The sequence below is a fragment of the Plectropomus leopardus genome, chromosome 4 (assembly GCF_026936395.1).
Source record: "Plectropomus leopardus strain MGB_pleo_1.0 chromosome 4, ASM2693639v1, whole genome shotgun sequence".
NCBI classification, from domain to species: Eukaryota; Metazoa; Chordata; class Actinopteri; order Perciformes; family Serranidae; genus Plectropomus; species Plectropomus leopardus.
In genome coordinates, this window is record NC_142179.1 from 22640935 (window position 1) to 22660563 (window position 19629).

General features: G+C 32.7%; 2 protein-coding genes across 4 annotated transcripts in view; one reads left to right on the forward strand and one right to left on the reverse strand.

Moving 5' to 3' along the window:
* The window catches only part of LOC148189781 (uncharacterized), a 102906-nt gene extending 95947 nt beyond the window's left edge, over positions 1-6959 (forward strand). The window contains exon 7 of the mRNA XM_088076863.1: positions 6379-6959. Coding sequence (XP_087932989.1) covers positions 6379-6381 — 3 coding nt within the window. The 3' untranslated portion in view covers positions 6382-6959. The remainder of the gene's footprint in view (positions 1-6378) is intronic.
* The window catches only part of edil3a (EGF like and discoidin domains 3a), a 155246-nt gene that overhangs the window by 15646 nt on the left and 119971 nt on the right, over positions 1-19629 (reverse strand). The window lies entirely within an intron of this gene.

The following is a 19629-nucleotide window of genomic DNA, read 5'->3' on the forward strand; positions in this document are numbered from 1 at the left end:
ATAGTATACAAAGTGGGAATAAAGGCCAAAAAAGGCCAAAATCCTCATAATTTAGCATGTCAAAAAAATGGCCAACAAAGGCAATAGTATAGTATGTCGAAAAAGTCAAATTTTGACCGCTCCTAAAAATGGCTGAAAACAAGATAAGATAGCGATAAAGATGCGTTATAGTATACAAAGTGGAAATAAAGGCCAAAAAGACCAAAAACTTTATAATTTAGCATTTCAAAAAAATGACCGAAAAGGCAATAGTATAGTATGTCGAAAAAAGTCCAATTTTGACCGCTCCTAAAAATGGCTGAAAACGACATATAATAACTTGTAGAGATGTATATTAATATACAAAGTGGAAATAAAGGCCAAAAAAGACCAAAAACTTCATAATTTAGCATGTCAAAAAAATGATCGAAAAGGCAATAGTATAGTATGTCGAAAAAAGTCCAATTTTGACCGCTCCTAAAAATGGCTGAAAACAAGATAAGATAGCTTGTAAAGATGTGTTATAGTATACAAAGTGGAAATAAAGGCCAAGAAAGACCAAAAACTTCATAATTTAGCATGTCAAAAAAATGACCAAAAAGGCAATAGTATAGTATGTCGAAAAAAGCCAAATTTTGACCGCTCCTAAAAATGGCTGAAAACAAGATAAGATAGCTTATAAAGATGCGTTATAGTATACAAAGTGGAAATAAAGGCCAAAAAAGACCAAAAACTTCATAATTTAGCATGTCAAAAAAATGATCGAAAAGGCAATAGTATAGTATGTCGAAAAAAGTCAAATTTTGACCGCTCCTAAAAATGGCTGAAAACAAGATAAGATAGCTTATAAAGATGCGTTATAGTATACAAAGTGGAAATAAAGGCCAAAAAAGACCAAAATCCTCATAATTTAGCATGTCAAAAAAATGACCAAAAAGGCAATAGTATAGTATGTCGAAAAAAGTCAAATTTTGACCGCTCCTAAAAATGGCTGAAAACAAGATAAAATAGCGTATAAAGATGTGTTATAGTATACAAAGTGGAAATAAAGGCCAAAAAAGACCAAAAACTTCATAATTTAGCATGTCAAAAAAATGACCAAAAAGGCAATAGTATAGTATGTCGAAAAAAGTCAAATTTTGACCGCTCCTAAAAATGGCTGAAAAAATATAAAATAGCTTATAAAGATGCGTTATAGTATACAAAGTGGAAATAAAGGCCAAAAAAGACCAAAAACTTCATAATTTAGCATGTCAAAAAAATGACCAAAAAGGCAATAGTATAGTATGTCGAAAAAAGTCAAATTTTGACTGCTCTTAAAAATGGCTGAAAACGATAAATGATACCTTGTAGAGATGTATCATAGTATGCAAAGTGGAAATAAAGGCTAAAAAAGGCCAAAATCCTCATAATTTAGCATGTCAAAAAAATGACCAAAAAGGCAATAGTATAGTATGTCAAAAAAAGTCAAATTTTGACCGCTCCTAAAAATGGCTGAAAACAAGATAAGATAGCTTATAAAGATGCGTTATAGTATACAAAGTGGAAATAAAGGCCAAAAAAGACCAAAAACTTCATAATTTAGCATGTCAAAAAAATGGCCAACAAAGGCAATAGTATAGTATGTCGAAAAAAGTCAAATTTTGACCACTCCTAAAAATGGCTGAAAATGATAAATAATACCTTGTAGAGATGTATTATAGTATACAAAATGGAAATAAAGGCCAAAAAAGCCCCAAATCCTCATAATTTAGCATGTCAAAAAAATGATCGAAAAGGCAATAGTATAGTATGTCGAAAAAAGTCAAATTTTGACCGCTCCTAAAAATGGCTGAAAACGACATATAATAACTTGTAGAGATGTATATTAGTATACAAAGTGGAAATAAAGGCCAAAAAAGACCAAAATCCTCATAATTTAGCATGTCAAAAAAATGGCCAACAAAGGCAATAGTATAGTATGTCGAAAAAAGTCCAATTTTGACCGCTCCTAAAAATGGCTGAAAACAAGATAAGATAGCTTGTAAAGATGCGTTATAGTATACAAAGTGGAAATAAAGGCCAAAAAGGCCAAAATCATCATAATTTAGCATGTCAAAAATATGGCCAACAAAGGCAATAGTATAGTATGTCGAAAAAAGTCCAATTTTGACCACTCCTAAAAATGGCTGAAAATGATAAATAATACCTTGTAGAGATGTATTATAGTATACAAAATGGAAATAAAGGCCAAAAAAGCCCCAAATCCTCATAATTTAGCATGTAAAAAAAATGATCGAAAAGGCAATAGTATAGTATGTCGAAAAAAGTCAAATTTTGACCGCTCCTAAAAATGGCTGAAAACAAGATAAGATAGCTTGTAAAGATGTGTTATAATATACAAAGTGGAAATAAAGGCCAAGAAAGACCAAAAACTTCATAATTTAGCATGTCAAAAAAATGGCCAACAAAGGCAATAGTATAGTATGTCGAAAAAAGTCAAATTTTGACCGCTCCTAAAAATGGCTGAAAACAAGATAAGATAGCGTATAAAGATGCGTTATAGTATACAAAGTGGAAATAAAGGCCAAAAAAGACCAAAAACTTCATAATTTAGCATGTCAAAAAAATGACCAAAAAGGCAATAGTATAGTATGTCGAAAAAAGTCCAATTTTGACCGCTCCTAAAAATGGCTGAAAACAAGATAAAATAGCTTGTAGAGATGTATCATAGTATGCAAAGTGGGAATAAAGGCCAAAAAAGGCCAAAATCATCATAATTTAGCATGTCAAAAAAATGGCCAACAAAGGCAATAGTATAGTATGTCGAAAAAAGTCAAATTTTGACCGCTCCTAAAAATGGCTGAAAACGACATATAATAACTTGAAGAGATGTATATTAGTATACAAAGTGGAAATAAAGGCCAAAAAAGACCAAAATCCTCATAATTTAGCATGTCAAAAAAAATGGCCAACAAAGGCAATAGTATAGTATGTCGAAAAAAGTCCAATTTTGACCGCTCCTAAAAATGGCTGAAAACAAGATAAAATAGCTTGTAGAGATGTATCATAGTATACAAAGTGGAAATAAAGGCCAAAAAAGACCAAAAACTTCATAATTTAGCATGTCAAAAAAATGACCAAAAAGGCAATAGTATAGTATGTCGAAAAAAGTCCAATTTTGACCGCTCCTAAAAATGGCTGAAAACAAGATAAAATAGCTTGTAGAGATGTATTATAGTATGCAAAGTGGGAATAAAGGCCAAAAAAGGCCAAAATCCTCATAATTTAGCATGTCAAAAAAATGACCAAAAAGGCAATAGTATAGTATGTCGAAAAAAGTCCAATTTTGACCGCTCCTAAAAATGGCTGAAAACAAGATAAGATAGCTTGTAAAGATGCGTTATAGTATACAAAGTGGAAATAAAGGCCAAAAAAGACCAAAAACTTCATAATTTAGCATGTCAAAAAAATGACCGAATAGGCAATAGTATAGTATGTCGAAAAAAGTCCAATTTTGACCGCTCCTAAAAATGGCTGAAAACAAGATAAGATAGCTTGTAAAGATGCGTTATAGTATGCAAAGTGGGAATAAAGGCCAAAAAAGACCAAAATCCTTATAATTTAGCATGTCAAAAAAAATGACAGAAAAGGCAATAGTATAGTATGTCGAAAAAAGTCAAATTTTGACCGCTCCTAAAAATGGCTGAAAACAAGATAAGATAGCTTGTAGAGATGTATCATAGTATGCAAAGTGGGAATAAAGGCCAAAAAAGACCAAAATCCTTATAATTTAGCATGTCAAAAAAATGGCCAAAAAGGCAATAGTATAGTATGTCGAAAAAAGTCAAATTTTGACCGCTCCTAAAAATGGCTGAAAATAAGATAAGATCGCTTGTAAAGATGCGTTATAGTATACAAAGTGGGAATAAAGGCCAAAAAAGACCAAAAACTTCATAATTTAGCATGTCAAAAAAATGACCAAAAAGGCAATAGTATAGTATGTCGAAAAAAGTCCAATTTTGACCGCTCCTAAAAATGGCTGAAAACAACATATAATACTTTGTAGAGATGTATCATAGTATACAAAGTGGAAATAAAGGCCAAAAAAGACCAAAAACTTCATAATTTAGCATGTCAAAAAAATGGCCAACAAAGGCAATAGTATAGTATGTCAAAAAAAGTCAAATTTTGACCGCTCCTAAAAATGGCTGAAAACAAGATAAGATAGCTTGTAAAGATGTGTTATAATATACAAAGTGGAAATAAAGGCCAAGAAAGACCAAAAACTTCATAATTTAGCATGTCAAAAAAATGGCCGACAAAGGCAATAGTATAGTATGTCGAAAAAAGTCCAATTTTGACCGCTCCTAAAAATGGCTGAAAATAAGATAAAATAGCTTGTAGAGATGTATCATAGTATGCAAAGTGGGAATAAAGGCCAAAAAAGGCCAAAATCATCATAATTTAGCATGTCAAAAAAATGGCCAACAAAGGCAATAGTATAGTATGTCGAAAAAAGTCAAATTTTGACCGCTCCTAAAAATGGCTGAAAACGACATATAATAACTTGAAGAGATGTATATTAGTATACAAAGTGGAAATAAAGGCCAAAAAAGACCAAAAACCTCATAATTTAGCATGTCAAAAAATGATCGAAAAGGCAATAGTATAGTATGTCGAAAAAAGTCAAATTTTGACCGCTCCTAAGAGACAAGATAAGATAGCTTGTAAAGATGCGTTATAGTATACAAAGTGGAAATAAAGGCCAAAAAAGGCCAAAATCCTCATAATTTAGCATGTCAAAAAAATGGCCAACAAAGGCAATAGTATAGTATGTCGAAAAAAGTCCAATTTTGACCGCTCCTAAAAATGGCTGAAAACAAGATAAGATAGCTTGTAAAGATGCGTTATAGTATACAAAGTGGGAATAAAGGCCAAAAAAGACCAAAATCCTTATAATTTAGCATGTCAAAAAAAATGACAGAAAAGGCAATAGTATAGTATGTCGAAAAAAGTCAAATTTTGACCGCTCCTAAAAATGGCTGAAAATAAGATAAGATCGCTTGTAAAGATGCGTTATAGTATACAAAGTGGAAATAAAGGCCAAAAAAGACCAAAAACTTCATAATTTAGCATGTCAAAAAAATGACCAAAAAGGCAATAGTATAGTATGTCGAAAAAAGTCAAATTTTGACCGCTCCTAAAAATGGCTGAAAACAACATATAATACTTTGTAGAGATGTATCATAGTATACAAAGTGGAAATAAAGGCCAAAAAAGACCAAAAACTTCATAATTTAGCATGTCAAAAAAATGGCCAACAAAGGCAATAGTATAGTATGTCAAAAAAAGTCAAATTTTGACCGCTCCTAAAAATGGCTGAAAACAAGATAAGATAGCTCGTAAAGATGTGTTATAGTATACAAAGTGGAAATAAAGGCCAAGAAAGACCAAAATCCTCATAATTTAGCATGTAAAAAAAATGACCGAAAAGGCAATAGTATAGTATGTCGAAAAAAGTCCAATTTTGACCGCTCCTAAAAATGGCTGAAAATGATAAATAATACCTTGTAGAGATGTATTATAGTATACAAAGTGGAAATAAAGGCCAAAAAAGCCCAAAATCCTCATAATTTAGCATGTCAAAAAAATGACCGAAAAGGCAATAGTATAGTATGTCGAAAAAAGTCAAATTTTGACCGCTCCTAAAAATGGCTGAAAATGATAAATAATACCTTGTAGAGATGTATTATAGTATACAAAGTGGAAATAAAGGCCAAAAAAGCCCAAAATCCTCATAATTTAGCATGTCAAAAAAATGACCGAAAAGGCAATAGTATAGTATGTCGAAAAAAGTCAAATTTTGACCGCTCCTAAAAATGGCTGAAAACGATATATAATACCTTGTAGAGATGTATTATAGTATACAAAGTGGAAATAAAGACCAAAAAAGCCCAAAATATTAATTATTTAGCATGTCAAAAAAATGACCGAAAAGGCAATAGTATAGTATGTCGAAAAAAGTCAAATTTTGACCGCTCCTAAAAATGGCTGAAAACGATAAATAATACCTTGTAGAGATGTATTATAGTATACAAAGTGGAAATAAAGGCCAAAAAAGCCCAAAAACTTCATAATTTAGCATGACGAAAAAATGACCAAAAAGGCAATAGTATAGTTTGTCGAAAAAAATGGCTTAAAACAACAACATGTCAGAAAAATCCCTGAAAATGACATATAATAGCTTGTAGAGAAGTGTCATACTATACAATGTGGAAGGAATGGCCAAAAAAGGCCAAAAGGCAATGGTATAGTATGTCGAAAAATGTGTCAAATCCTAAAATGTTTAAAAAAAAAACCTAAAATGAAATATTATAGCTGTTATGGTCACTTTCTTTGTTTTTGTTTTTTTTTTAGTGAGGCTTGTGGCAGTCCAGTTATTCAAACAGTGTGACTCTGGATGGTGATATCATTGGACGTTTGCCACGCCATTAGGGATGCCTTTCTCCTGTTACCTCGAGTGTTCCTCTGCCTGTGGCTTGTCCCTCCTCCTCCTCCTGCTGCACAGCTTTCCTGCCGACCAATCGGGTGGTGCCAGTTGTCCCACCTTCCTCCCTTCGATGAGTGCTTGCTCCAATCATGTGTTTTCCTGATGACTATTTAAGTCCTGTAACTTTAACACTGGCAGCTGTGATTTCATGTGAGCAGTCCACCTCTGTGCTATGTGCTCTGTGTAGCTGTTTTGTTGTGGATTGTAATAGGAAGCACTCGAGTTGTAAAATGAGCTGGGCTGTTTAGTAGGTTTTTGTGTTTGTATCTTTTGTTAATAGTGGCCTACATACTTTTGTATAAATTTTGTTTTGTTTATTTTATTGTTTGCTGTCATCCTTCACCTTGTCTTTGTGTTCACAAGTTGCTTGCTAATGCTGTTAAGCAAAAGCATCTAAAAAATAAACGGCTTTCCCACCTGTTTACCACGACAGCGCTTTGTTACCTCCATTTGTCTCTAGGCATAACATCTGTGGGTCATAACAAAAGCTTGTAGAGACGTGTTATATAATGTAAAATGGAAGAAAAGGGAAAAAAAGGGCTAAAGAGATCATTACTTAGCATGTCAAAAAAATGACCGAGAAAGGCAATAGTATAGTATGTCGAAAAGTCAAATTTTGACCGCTCCTAAAAATGGCTGAAAATGACATATAATACCTTGTAGAGATGTTTCATAGTATACAAAGTGGAAATAAAGGCCAAAAAAGCCCAAAATCCTCATAATTTAGCATGTCAAAAAAATGACCAAAAAGGCAATAGTATAGTATGTCGAAAAAAGTCAAATTTTGACCGCTCCTAAAAATGGCTGAAAACAAGATAAGATAGCTTGTAGAGATGTGTTATAGTATACAAAGTGGAAATAAAGGCCAAGAAAGACCAAAAACTTCATAATTTAGCATGTCAAAAAAATGACCAAAAAGGCAATAGTATAGTATGTCGAAAAAAGTCCAATTTTGACCGCTCCTAAAAATGGCTGAAAACGACATATAATACTTTGTAGAGATGTATCATAGTATACAAAGTGGAAATAAAGGCCAAAAAAGACCAAAATCCTCATAATTTAGCATGTCAAAAAAATGGCCAACAAAGGCAATAGTATAGTATGTCGAAAAAAGTCAAATTTTGACCGCTCCTAAAAATGGCTGAAAACAAGATAAGATAGCTTGTAAAGATGCGTTATAGTATACAAAGTGGAAATAAAGGCCAAAAAAGACCAAAAACTTCATAATTTAGCATGTCAAAAAAATGACCAAAAAGGCAATAGTATAGTATGTCGAAAAAAGTCCAATTTTGACCACTCCTAAAAATGGCTGAAAATGATAAATAATACCTTGTAGAGATGTATTATAGTATACAAAATGGAAATAAAGGCCAAAAAAGCCCCAAATCCTCATAATTTAGCATGTAAAAAAAATGACCAAAAAGGCAATTGTATAGTATGTCGAAAAAAGTCCAATTTTGACCGCTCCTAAAAATGGCTGAAAACAAGATAAAATAGCTTGTAGAGATGTATCATAGTATGCAAAGTGGGAATAAAGGCCAAAAAAGGCCAAAATCATCATAATTTAGCATGTCAAAAAAATGGCCAACAAAGGCAATAGTATAGTATGTCGAAAAAAGTCAAATTTTGACCGCTCCTAAAAATGGCTGAAAACAAGATAAAATAGCTTGTAGAGATGTATCATAGTATACAAAGTGGAAATAAAGGCCAAAAAAGACCAAAAACTTCATAATTTAGCATGTCAAAAAAATGACCAAAAAGGCAATAGTATAGTATGTCGAAAAAAGTCAAATTTTGACCGCTCCTAAAAATGGCTGAAAACAAGATAAGATAGCTTGTAAAGATGCGTTATAGTATACAAAGTGGAAATAAAGGCCAAAAAAGACCAAAAACTTCATAATTTAGCATGTCAAAAAAATGACCAAAAAGGCAATAGTATAGTATGTCGAAAAAAGTCCAATTTTGACCGCTCCTAAAAATGGCTGAAAACAAGATAAGATAGCTTGTAAAGATGCGTTATAGTATACAAAGTGGAAATAAAGGCCAAAAAAGACCAAAAACTTCATAATTTAGCATGTCAAAAAAATGGCCAACAAAGGCAATAGTATAGTATGTCGAAAAAAGTCAAATTTTGACCACTCCTAAAAATGGCTGAAAATGATAAATAATACCTTGTAGAGATGTATTATAGTATACAAAATGGAAATAAAGGCCAAAAAAGCCCCAAATCCTCATAATTTAGCATGTCAAAAAAATGACCAAAAAGGCAATAGTATAGTATGTCGAAAAAAGTCAAATTTTGACCGCTCCTAAAAATGGCTGAAAACGACATATAATAACTTGTAGAGATGTATATTAGTATACAAAGTGGAAATAAAGGCCAAAAAAGACCAAAATCCTCATAATTTAGCATGTCAAAAAAATGGCCAACAAAGGCAATAGTATAGTATGTCGAAAAAAGTCCAATTTTGACCGCTCCTAAAAATGGCTGAAAACAAGATAAGATAGCTTGTAAAGATGCGTTATAGTATACAAAGTGGAAATAAAGGCCAAAAAAGGCCAAAATCATCATAATTTAGCATGTCAAAAAAATGGCCAACAAAGGCAATAGTATAGTATGTCGAAAAAAGTCCAATTTTGACCGCTCCTAAAAATGGCTGAAAACGACATATAATACTTTGTAAAGATGTGTTATAGTATACAAAGTGGAAATAAAGGCCAAGAAAGACCAAAAACTTCATAATTTAGCATGTCAAAAAAATGACCAAAAAGGCAATAGTATAGTATGTCGAAAAAAGTCCAATTTTGACCACTCCTAAAAATGGCTGAAAATGATAAATAATACCTTGTAGAGATGTATTATAGTATACAAAATGGAAATAAAGGCCAAAAAAGCCCCAAATCCTCATAATTTAGCATGTCAAAAAAATGATCGAAAAGGCAATAGTATAGTATGTCGAAAAAAGTCAAATTTTGACCGCTCCTAAAAATGGCTGAAAACGACATATAATAACTTGTAGAGATGCGTTATAGTATACAAAGTGGAAATAAAGGCCAAAAAAGACCAAAAACTTCATAATTTAGCATGTCAAAAAAATGACCAAAAAGGCAATAGTATAGTATGTCGAAAAAAGTCCAATTTTGACCGCTCCTAAAAATGGCTGAAAACAAGATAAAATAGCTTGTAGAGATGTATCATAGTATGCAAAGTGGGAATAAAGGCCAAAAAAGGCCAAAATCATCATAATTTAGCATGTCAAAAAAATGGCCAACAAAGGCAATAGTATAGTATGTCGAAAAAAGTCCAATTTTGACCGCTCCTAAAAATGGCTGAAAACAAGATAAAATAGCTTGTAGAGATGTATCATAGTATACAAAGTGGAAATAAAGGCCAAAAAAGACCAAAAACTTCATAATTTAGCATGTCAAAAAAATGGCCAACAAAGGCAATAGTATAGTATGTCGAAAAAAGTCCAATTTTGACCGCTCCTAAAAATGGCTGAAAACGACATATAATACTTTGTAAAGATGTGTTATAGTATACAAAGTGGAAATAAAGGCCAAGAAAGACCAAAAACTTCATAATTTAGCATGTCAAAAAAATGACCAAAAAGGCAATAGTATAGTATGTCGAAAAAAGTCCAATTTTGACCACTCCTAAAAATGGCTGAAAATGATAAATAATACCTTGTAGAGATGTATTATAGTATACAAAATGGAAATAAAGGCCAAAAAAGCCCCAAATCCTCATAATTTAGCATGTCAAAAAAATGATCGAAAAGGCAATAGTATAGTATGTCGAAAAAAGTCCAATTTTGACCGCTCCTAAAAATGGCTGAAAACGACATATAATAACTTGTAGAGATGTATATTAGTATACAAAGTGGAAATAAAGGCCAAAAAAGACCAAAAACTTCATAATTTAGCATGTCAAAAAAATGACCAAAAAGGCAATAGTATAGTATGTCGAAAAAAGTCAAATTTTGACCGCTCCTAAAAATGGCTGAAAACAAGATAAGATAGCTTGTAAAGATGCGTTATAGTATACAAAGTGGAAATAAAGGCCAAAAAAGACCAAAAACTTCATAATTTAGCATGTCAAAAAAATGACCAAAAAGGCAATAGTATAGTATGTCGAAAAAAGTCCAATTTTGACCGCTCCTAAAAATGGCTGAAAACAAGATAAGATAGCTTGTAAAGATGCGTTATAGTATACAAAGTGGAAATAAAGGCCAAAAAAGACCAAAAACTTCATAATTTAGCATGTCAAAAAAATGGCCAACAAAGGCAATAGTATAGTATGTCGAAAAAAGTCAAATTTTGACCACTCCTAAAAATGGCTGAAAATGATAAATAATACCTTGTAGAGATGTATTATAGTATACAAAATGGAAATAAAGGCCAAAAAAGACCAAAATCCTTATAATTTAGCATGTCAAAAAAATGACCAAAAAGGCAATAGTATAGTATGTCGAAAAAAGTCAAATTTTGACCGCTCCTAAAAATGGCTGAAAACGACATATAATAACTTGTAGAGATGTATATTAGTATACAAAGTGGAAATAAAGGCCAAAAAAGACCAAAATCCTCATAATTTAGCATGTCAAAAAAATGGCCAACAAAGGCAATAGTATAGTATGTCGAAAAAAGTCCAATTTTGACCGCTCCTAAAAATGGCTGAAAACAAGATAAGATAGCTTGTAAAGATGCGTTATAGTATACAAAGTGGAAATAAAGGCCAAAAAAGGCCAAAATCATCATAATTTAGCATGTCAAAAAAATGGCCAACAAAGGCAATAGTATAGTATGTCGAAAAAAGTCCAATTTTGACCGCTCCTAAAAATGGCTGAAAACGACATATAATACTTTGTAAAGATGTGTTATAGTATACAAAGTGGAAATAAAGGCCAAGAAAGACCAAAAACTTCATAATTTAGCATGTCAAAAAAATGACCAAAAAGGCAATAGTATAGTATGTCGAAAAAAGTCCAATTTTGACCACTCCTAAAAATGGCTGAAAATGATAAATAATACCTTGTAGAGATGTATTATAGTATACAAAATGGAAATAAAGGCCAAAAAAGCCCCAAATCCTCATAATTTAGCATGTCAAAAAAATGATCGAAAAGGCAATAGTATAGTATGTCGAAAAAAGTCAAATTTTGACCGCTCCTAAAAATGGCTGAAAACGACATATAATAACTTGTAGAGATGTATATTAGTATACAAAGTGGAAATAAAGGCCAAAAAAGACCAAAAACTTCATAATTTAGCATGTCAAAAAAATGACCAAAAAGGCAATAGTATAGTATGTCGAAAAAAGTCAAATTTTGACCGCTCCTAAAAATGGCTGAAAACAAGATAAGATAGCTTATAAAGATGCGTTATAGTATACAAAGTGGAAATAAAGGCCAAAAAAGACCAAAAACTTCATAATTTAGCATGTCAAAAAAATGACCAAAAAGGCAATAGTATAGTATGTCGAAAAAAGTCCAATTTTGACCGCTCCTAAAAATGGCTGAAAACAAGATAAGATAGCTTGTAAAGATGCGTTATAGTATACAAAGTGGAAATAAAGGCCAAAAAAGGCCAAAATCATCATAATTTAGCATGTCAAAAAAATGGCCAACAAAGGCAATAGTATAGTATGTCGAAAAAAGTCAAATTTTGACCGCTCCTAAAAATGGCTGAAAACGACATATAATACCTTGTAGAGATGTATATTAGTATACAAAGTGGAAATAAAGGCCAAAAAGACCAAAATCCTCATAATTTAGCATGTCAAAAAATGGCCAACAAAGGCAATAGTATAGTATGTCGAAAAAAGTCCAATTTTGACCGCTCCTAAAAATGGCTGAAAACGACATATAATAACTTGTAGAGATGTATATTAATATACAAAGTGGAAATAAAGGCCAAAAAAGACCAAAAACTTCATAATTTAGCATGTCAAAAAAATGATCGAAAAGGCAATAGTATAGTATGTCGAAAAAAGTCAAATTTTGACCGCTCCTAAAAATGGCTGAAAACAAGATAAGATAGCTTATAAAGATGCGTTATAGTATACAAAGTGGAAATAAAGGCCAAAAAGGCCAAAATCTTCATAATTTAGCATGTCAAAAAAATGACCAAAAAGGCAATAGTATAGTATGTCGAAAAAAGTCAAATTTTGACCGCTCCTAAAAATGGCTGAAAACAAGATAAAATAGCTTGTAGAGATGTATTATAGTATGCAAAGTGGGAATAAAGGCCAAAAAAGGCCAAAATCCTCATAATTTAGCATGTCAAAAAAAATGGCCAACAAAGGCAATAGTATAGTATGTCGAAAAAAGTCCAATTTTGACCGCTCCTAAAAATGGCTGAAAACAAGATAAGATAGCTTGTAAAGATGCGTTATAGTATACAAAGTGGAAATAAAGGCCAAAAAAGACCAAAAACTTCATAATTTAGCATGTCAAAAAAATGACCAAAAAGGCAATAGTATAGTATGTCGAAAAAAGTCAAATTTTGACCGCTCCTAAAAATGGCTGAAAACAAGATAAGATAGCTTGTAAAGATGCGTTATAGTATACAAAGTGGAAATAAAGGCCAAAAAAGACCAAAATCCTCATAATTTAGCATGTCAAAAAAATGGCCAAAAAGGCAATAGTATAGTATGTCGAAAAAAGTCAAATTCTGACCGCTCCTAAAAATGGCTGAAAACGACATATAATAACTTGAAGAGATGTATATTAGTATACAAAGTGGAAATAAAGGCCAAAAAAGACCAAAAACCTCATAATTTAGCATGTCAAAAAAAATGGCCAACAAAGGCAATAGTATAGTATGTCGAAAAAAGTCCAATTTTGACCGCTCCTAAAAATGGCTGAAAACAAGATATAATACTTTGTAGAGATGTATCATAGTATACAAAGTGGAAATAAAGGCCAAAAAAGACCAAAATCCTCATAATTTAGCATGTCAAAAAAATGGCCAAAAAGGCAATAGTATAGTATGTCGAAAAAAGTCCAATTTTGACCGCTCCTAAAAATGGCTGAAAAAAAGATAAAATAGCTTGTAGAGATGTATCATAGTATGCAAAGTGGGAATAAAGGCCAAAAAAGGCCAAAATCATCATAATTTAGCATGTCAAAAAAATGGCCAACAAAGGCAATAGTATAGTATGTCGAAAAAAGTCAAATTTTGACCGCTCCTAAAAATGGCTGAAAACGACATATAATAACTTGAAGAGATGTATATTAGTATACAAAGTGGAAATAAAGGCCAAAAAAGACCAAAAACCTCATAATTTAGCATGTCAAAAAAAATGGCCAACAAAGGCAATAGTATAGTATGTCGAAAAAAGTCCAATTTTGACCGCTCCTAAAAATGGCTGAAAACAAGATAAGATAGCTTGTAAAGATGCGTTATAGTATACAAAGTGGGAATAAAGGCCAAAAAAGACCAAAATCCTTATAATTTAGCATGTCAAAAAAAATGACAGAAAAGGCAATAGTATAGTATGTCGAAAAAAGTCAAATTTTGACCGCTCCTAAAAATGGCTGAAAACAAGATATAATACTTTGTAGAGATGTATCATAGTATACAAAGTGGAAATAAAGGCCAAAAAAGACCAAAATCATCATAATTTAGCATGTCAAAAAAATGGCCAAAAAGGCAATAGTATAGTATGTCGAAAAAAGTCAAATTTTGACCGCTCCTAAAAATGGCTGAAAACAAGATAAGATAGCTTGTAAAGATGTGTTATAGTATGCAAAGTGGGAATAAAGGCCAAAAAAGACCAAAATCCTTATAATTTAGCATGTCAAAAAAATGGCCAAAAAGGCAATAGTATAGTATGTCGAAAAAAGTCCAATTTTGACCGCTCCTAAAAATGGCTGAAAATAAGATAAAATAGCTTGTAGAGATGTATCATAGTATGCAAAGTGGGAATAAAGGCCAAAAAAGGCCAAAATCATCATAATTTAGCATGTCAAAAAAATGGCCAACAAAGGCAATAGTATAGTATGTCGAAAAAAGTCAAATTTTGACCGCTCCTAAAAATGGCTGAAAACGACATATAATAACTTGAAGAGATGTATATTAGTATACAAAGTGGAAATAAAGGCCAAAAAAGACCAAAAACCTCATAATTTAGCATGTCAAAAAAAATGGCCAACAAAGGCAATAGTATAGTATGTCGAAAAAAGTCCAATTTTGACCGCTCCTAAAAATGGCTGAAAACAAGATAAGATAGCTTGTAAAGATGCGTTATAGTATACAAAGTGGAAATAAAGGCCAAAAAAGACCAAAATCCTTATAATTTAGCATGTCAAAAAAAATGACAGAAAAGGCAATAGTATAGTATGTCGAAAAAAGTCAAATTTTGACCGCTCCTAAAAATGGCTGAAAACAACATATAATACTTTGTAGAGATGTATCATAGTATACAAAGTGGAAATAAAGGCCAAAAAAGACCAAAATCCTCATAATTTAGCATGTCAAAAAAATGGCCAACAAAGGCAATAGTATAGTATGTCGAAAAAAGTCCAATTTTGACCGCTCCTAAAAATGGCTGAAAACAAGATAAGATAGCTTGTAGAGATGTATTATAGTATACAAAGTGGAAATAAAGGCCAAAAAAGGCCAAAATCCTCATAATTTAGCATGTCAAAAAAATGACCGAAAAGGCAATAGTATAGTATGTCGAAAAAAAGTCAAATTTGTCATAAAAATGGCTGAAAATGACATATCATAGTTTGTAGAGATATGTCATAGTACATAAAGTGGAAAAAAAACATCCAAAGTTTGTCATGTCAAAACAATAAACTTCGGGGTACGTGGAGCTACTTCAGGTATGTGATATTTAAAAAAAGTGCATTTTAAAAAATAGCAGTCATGCATAGCTCATAAAAGTAATTATATTATAAAAATAAAAAAAATATAAATCTAAGTTCATAAACTGAACTTTATACTCAATTTCAAAATCCTTAAAAAAAAAAAGAGTCTCTCCAAACCCAGATCGTTTGACGCAACCTGTCAAATGCCATCACCCGTCAATCAATCACTATCCGCCGTTAAAACATGATGATAGTATACTGATCAGAAAAAATCCATAGCATGGTATGTCTTAACACGTCTTAGTAAAATATGTAAAAAAAAATACAAAAGATATATAATAGTATGTTTGACCTCACAGTTAAGTGTCATAAAAATCAGAAAAAAAAATCATCCAATGTCTATGGTATCTCTGTCCCCAAAATATAGAAGGCAATGGGGTGTAATTGCCGAAGAACTTTTCACCATTCATCTTATTGTGCATTTTATAATGAATTAATGTTCACTCAAAATGTATGTCTCTGCTGACTTGAAATAGTATTACAAGTCTCCCAAAATAGCATAAAAATAATCATATCATATCCTGTTGTCCAAAATAGTAATAGTATAGCGATTTGTATCAAAAAAACATTAGAAAGTAATAGCACATGATGTCATCAAAAAAGCTTGAAAAAATATGAATACATATGACACATTATTTGAGGGTTTTTTTACTCTCTTATACAATGACTTTTTTGCTGTTTTATAACCCACAGTACTATGAGGTATTTTGATATACTTTTTATCCCAATTCAGTAAAAAAAAAAAAAGATAGAGAGAACTGACTTGTCATTTACAGGTACAGTGTAAACATTAGAAAATAACCGCCTCATCAAAATATGTAACTCATAACCATCCATTCATTGTCTGTAAATGCTTTCCCTTTTCAAAGTCGTGGGGAGGGCTTTGGAGGCAATCCCAGCTGTCAGTGGACAAGAGTTCCCGTGGACACCAGACTATCACAGGAAAGACACACACAGACAGACAATCATTCACGCTCACAATCACACACACGGGTAATCTAGAGTCAACCATTACCCTAACACCTTCATAACTTTGGACTGTGGGAGGAAGCTGGAGTGTAAATCACATGGTCAATGCAGAAACGTGATTAGACTGCAGGACTCCAGTCAAATGAAAGGGAGGAGAGAACGATTCTCTTTGAATCTGTGTGTGCAAATAAACCCAAGTGTGTCATCTCAAGTGGAAAACAAAATGGGGCTTTGTATTGTTTATCAGGGCTCCTACAACACCACTGACATCCATGTTTAGAAATGTTTGCAGTTCTTCACAATTATATAGTAGCTTCACTGGATATCATGTTAAAGTGCCCTAATGAGTTTTTTAGGCTACTTCAGCTTGATTTTTAGAGCTCCTGAAAACATTACAAGCAGAATTTCCCTTTCATTTTGAGCCTAATGCCGCATCCGGCACTCTAAATCACATGAATTTGTGGAACTGAATAAGGAGTCAGTAAAGCTCAGATTCTATAGAAGCTGTAGATAAAACATGTGGTTTACTGATACTGTAATAGATGCTCTCATGGATCGTTTAGTTATCCAGTAGCAGTTCAACAAATAAGATACCTTATCAATATGCGCTACTGTGACAAGACATCAAACCTTTGGCTCCTCTTCCCTGCATGTGTTTCCATTAATAGGACTGCTTTTTTGTATTTTTTTTTTATCCTGACGTTTTCACTGCTTTTGTGGCTTACTCTTACTGCAGAGGCTGAAAACATGTGACAGGTGTACACTTACATTACATTTCTTATTTCATATGTCCAACAAAAATAAGTGCAGGCCAACGTTTTTCATCACTACACTCTTTTTCATCATCTTCCTCCTGCAGTGAAACTCATTCTCTCCCCTGTGTTTCTCATCTATATTGTAGCACGCAGCTTAAACTCTATTCAGACAAGGTTTGCATCTGTAACAAGCAAACACTACACTTTATGTCTGCTTCTTTTTATAAACTTTAAATTACTTAAACACTGTTCCTGCCTGGAAGGTAATTTAACAAATGGTTTAATGTTGATGAGTACCAATTATCACTTTTATGCAGTGTACAGAGGTCATTTTAACATACAATTTTGAGTACTGCACTTCTAATTGTAACTTGTTAGAAGAGACCAAAACAACTGCAATGTGTTTAAATAGACTAAGAAGTTTAGATGACATGATGAGTAAACGTTTTGGACTTCTCCTCATTTTTCTCTATTTCCATCAGGACAATTTTGTGTTCTTCATTCAGTTAGTGATGATCAACATGTATGATGTTGGGCACTAGTGAACAAATGCCGAAGGTGTTGCTATACAAGGGACACCTATAAACTACTTTATGGTCTCATATGGAGTCTCATATGGACAAAAAAACATAACAAACCGCAGATAAACTTAAGGGCTCTCATATTTACGTGCATGTCACAGGTACGGTTAGAGTGAAAACTGCTTTCACTCTAACTCTAGGAATTGGGAGAGGGTCATTACTATTCAAATGCTGTTTAAATAAATCATTTCTGTATACGAGTAGTCCACATGCAGTTTTAATTTGGGGTCTTTTTATATAACATATGGGGAGGGGGGAAATCAAACTACAGTAATTTTGTTTATTCATCTTTCTATTTTTTACTTTTTTTTTCTCCCCAGTTTGCCTTGAAACTTTGCCTTGTTGTTATGTTTGCTTTTAGCTGGCTAACTGAGGCTGATGCTGCATGATCATTGAAATCTTGACAGAATAATAAAAGTAATTTTCTCTCAGCGAAAAACATGGTCTCCTCAAAGCTTAAGACTGCTAGTCATTAGGTCGAGTCATGGCTGCCAGTGATGGAGGCAGAAAAGAATGGGCACGGGGAAAGCACCTGTGGTTGAAGCTGCCCTTGTAAAGCGGACAGATAATGTCCAGTCACATAATGCCCCTGTAATGAAACAGCTATTTTGGAACAGTAAGTAAATTTCAGTAAATAGCAAAGCTCTCCTATTCATAACTTAATATCTATTTAATATATGAATATATAAAAATGTCAATTAGATGGTAATTTGCATGAGAAATAAAAAAATGAATTGTTATAATAGTCATCTGCTTATAATGATCAATTTAACCCAGACAGACATGATCACTGTCAGTGGTTTCCACTCTAGTTTTCATCAGTGAAACATGTCAAAATTAACTAAATTATCCTATGTTGCAAATTTGGTGAAACAAGCTACAGACTCAGGTGTAATGGTAAACGTCTCACTCTTAAATAACAAATAACCTAAAAAACATATTTTAAAAAAAGGACTTTGGACTTTGTTTTAGAACAAAAAAAAAACCTTTATCAAACAATACTTCAACATTCTGCATAGTCTCAGTAATGCTGCCAGTTTTTCGAAGTGGCCAACCACAGTAGTGCAAGAAATACATCCCCTACAGCAAAAGAGACAGTATGACAAAACATCTGATAAACTGTTGACAAGAAGTCTTGGATGGCAGAGAATGAGCTGCTATTATCTGTGTTGTAAATTGTCAAACCAAGATGAATTAACATTTCCCAAACTTTCTTAGAGCCTGGAAATGCTATTTTATATCAAAATCTTAAGTGTGAGTTCTGGAGTACCAGATCACTCAAAACTTTCTATTTGTCACTTCATCTCTAAATTACAGTTTATTTGTTAAGAGTCCAGAAGCCAAATCTGCAGTATGTGTTAAAGCGGTATGGCTCATTTTACATAGCACTAATGCAGGAGTCTGTTTAAGCACATGTTTTTCACATTTCCCAGTTAAATAATGCGTACAAACAGTACAACAATTATATAATAAACCTGGAGTGAAAGACATCCGTTTTTCAACCAAGCACAGGGTACAAAATCCTGCAGTTTCTAAACTATTCTCTGTTGACGTGTTCTTTTCACTTTTTATTGTATTTCGGAACAGCAACATTTGACATCGGGAAGCAAGAAATGTGTCACTTCCAGGAGCATTGCCACAACTGTAATGTGACAACCAGGGCACAATATAAAGGCAGGACAGGAAGGCCACAAAAGCAGCAGCTGATTGAAATATGACAAGAATCTCTCCTAGACTGTCTGGGGACCTGCACAGTGTCAGAGGCAATGTCTCCAAAATAAACTGTCTGGAACAGGATAAGTGAAGAATCACAAAAACAGGACAAATACTGTAATACTAGCAAGAAAAAGAAAAAAAAGAAAAGGGATGAGAGAGGTGATGAATGTTTCCTCAACAACAACATATTGGTAAACAGCTTTAAGTGTATAAAATAA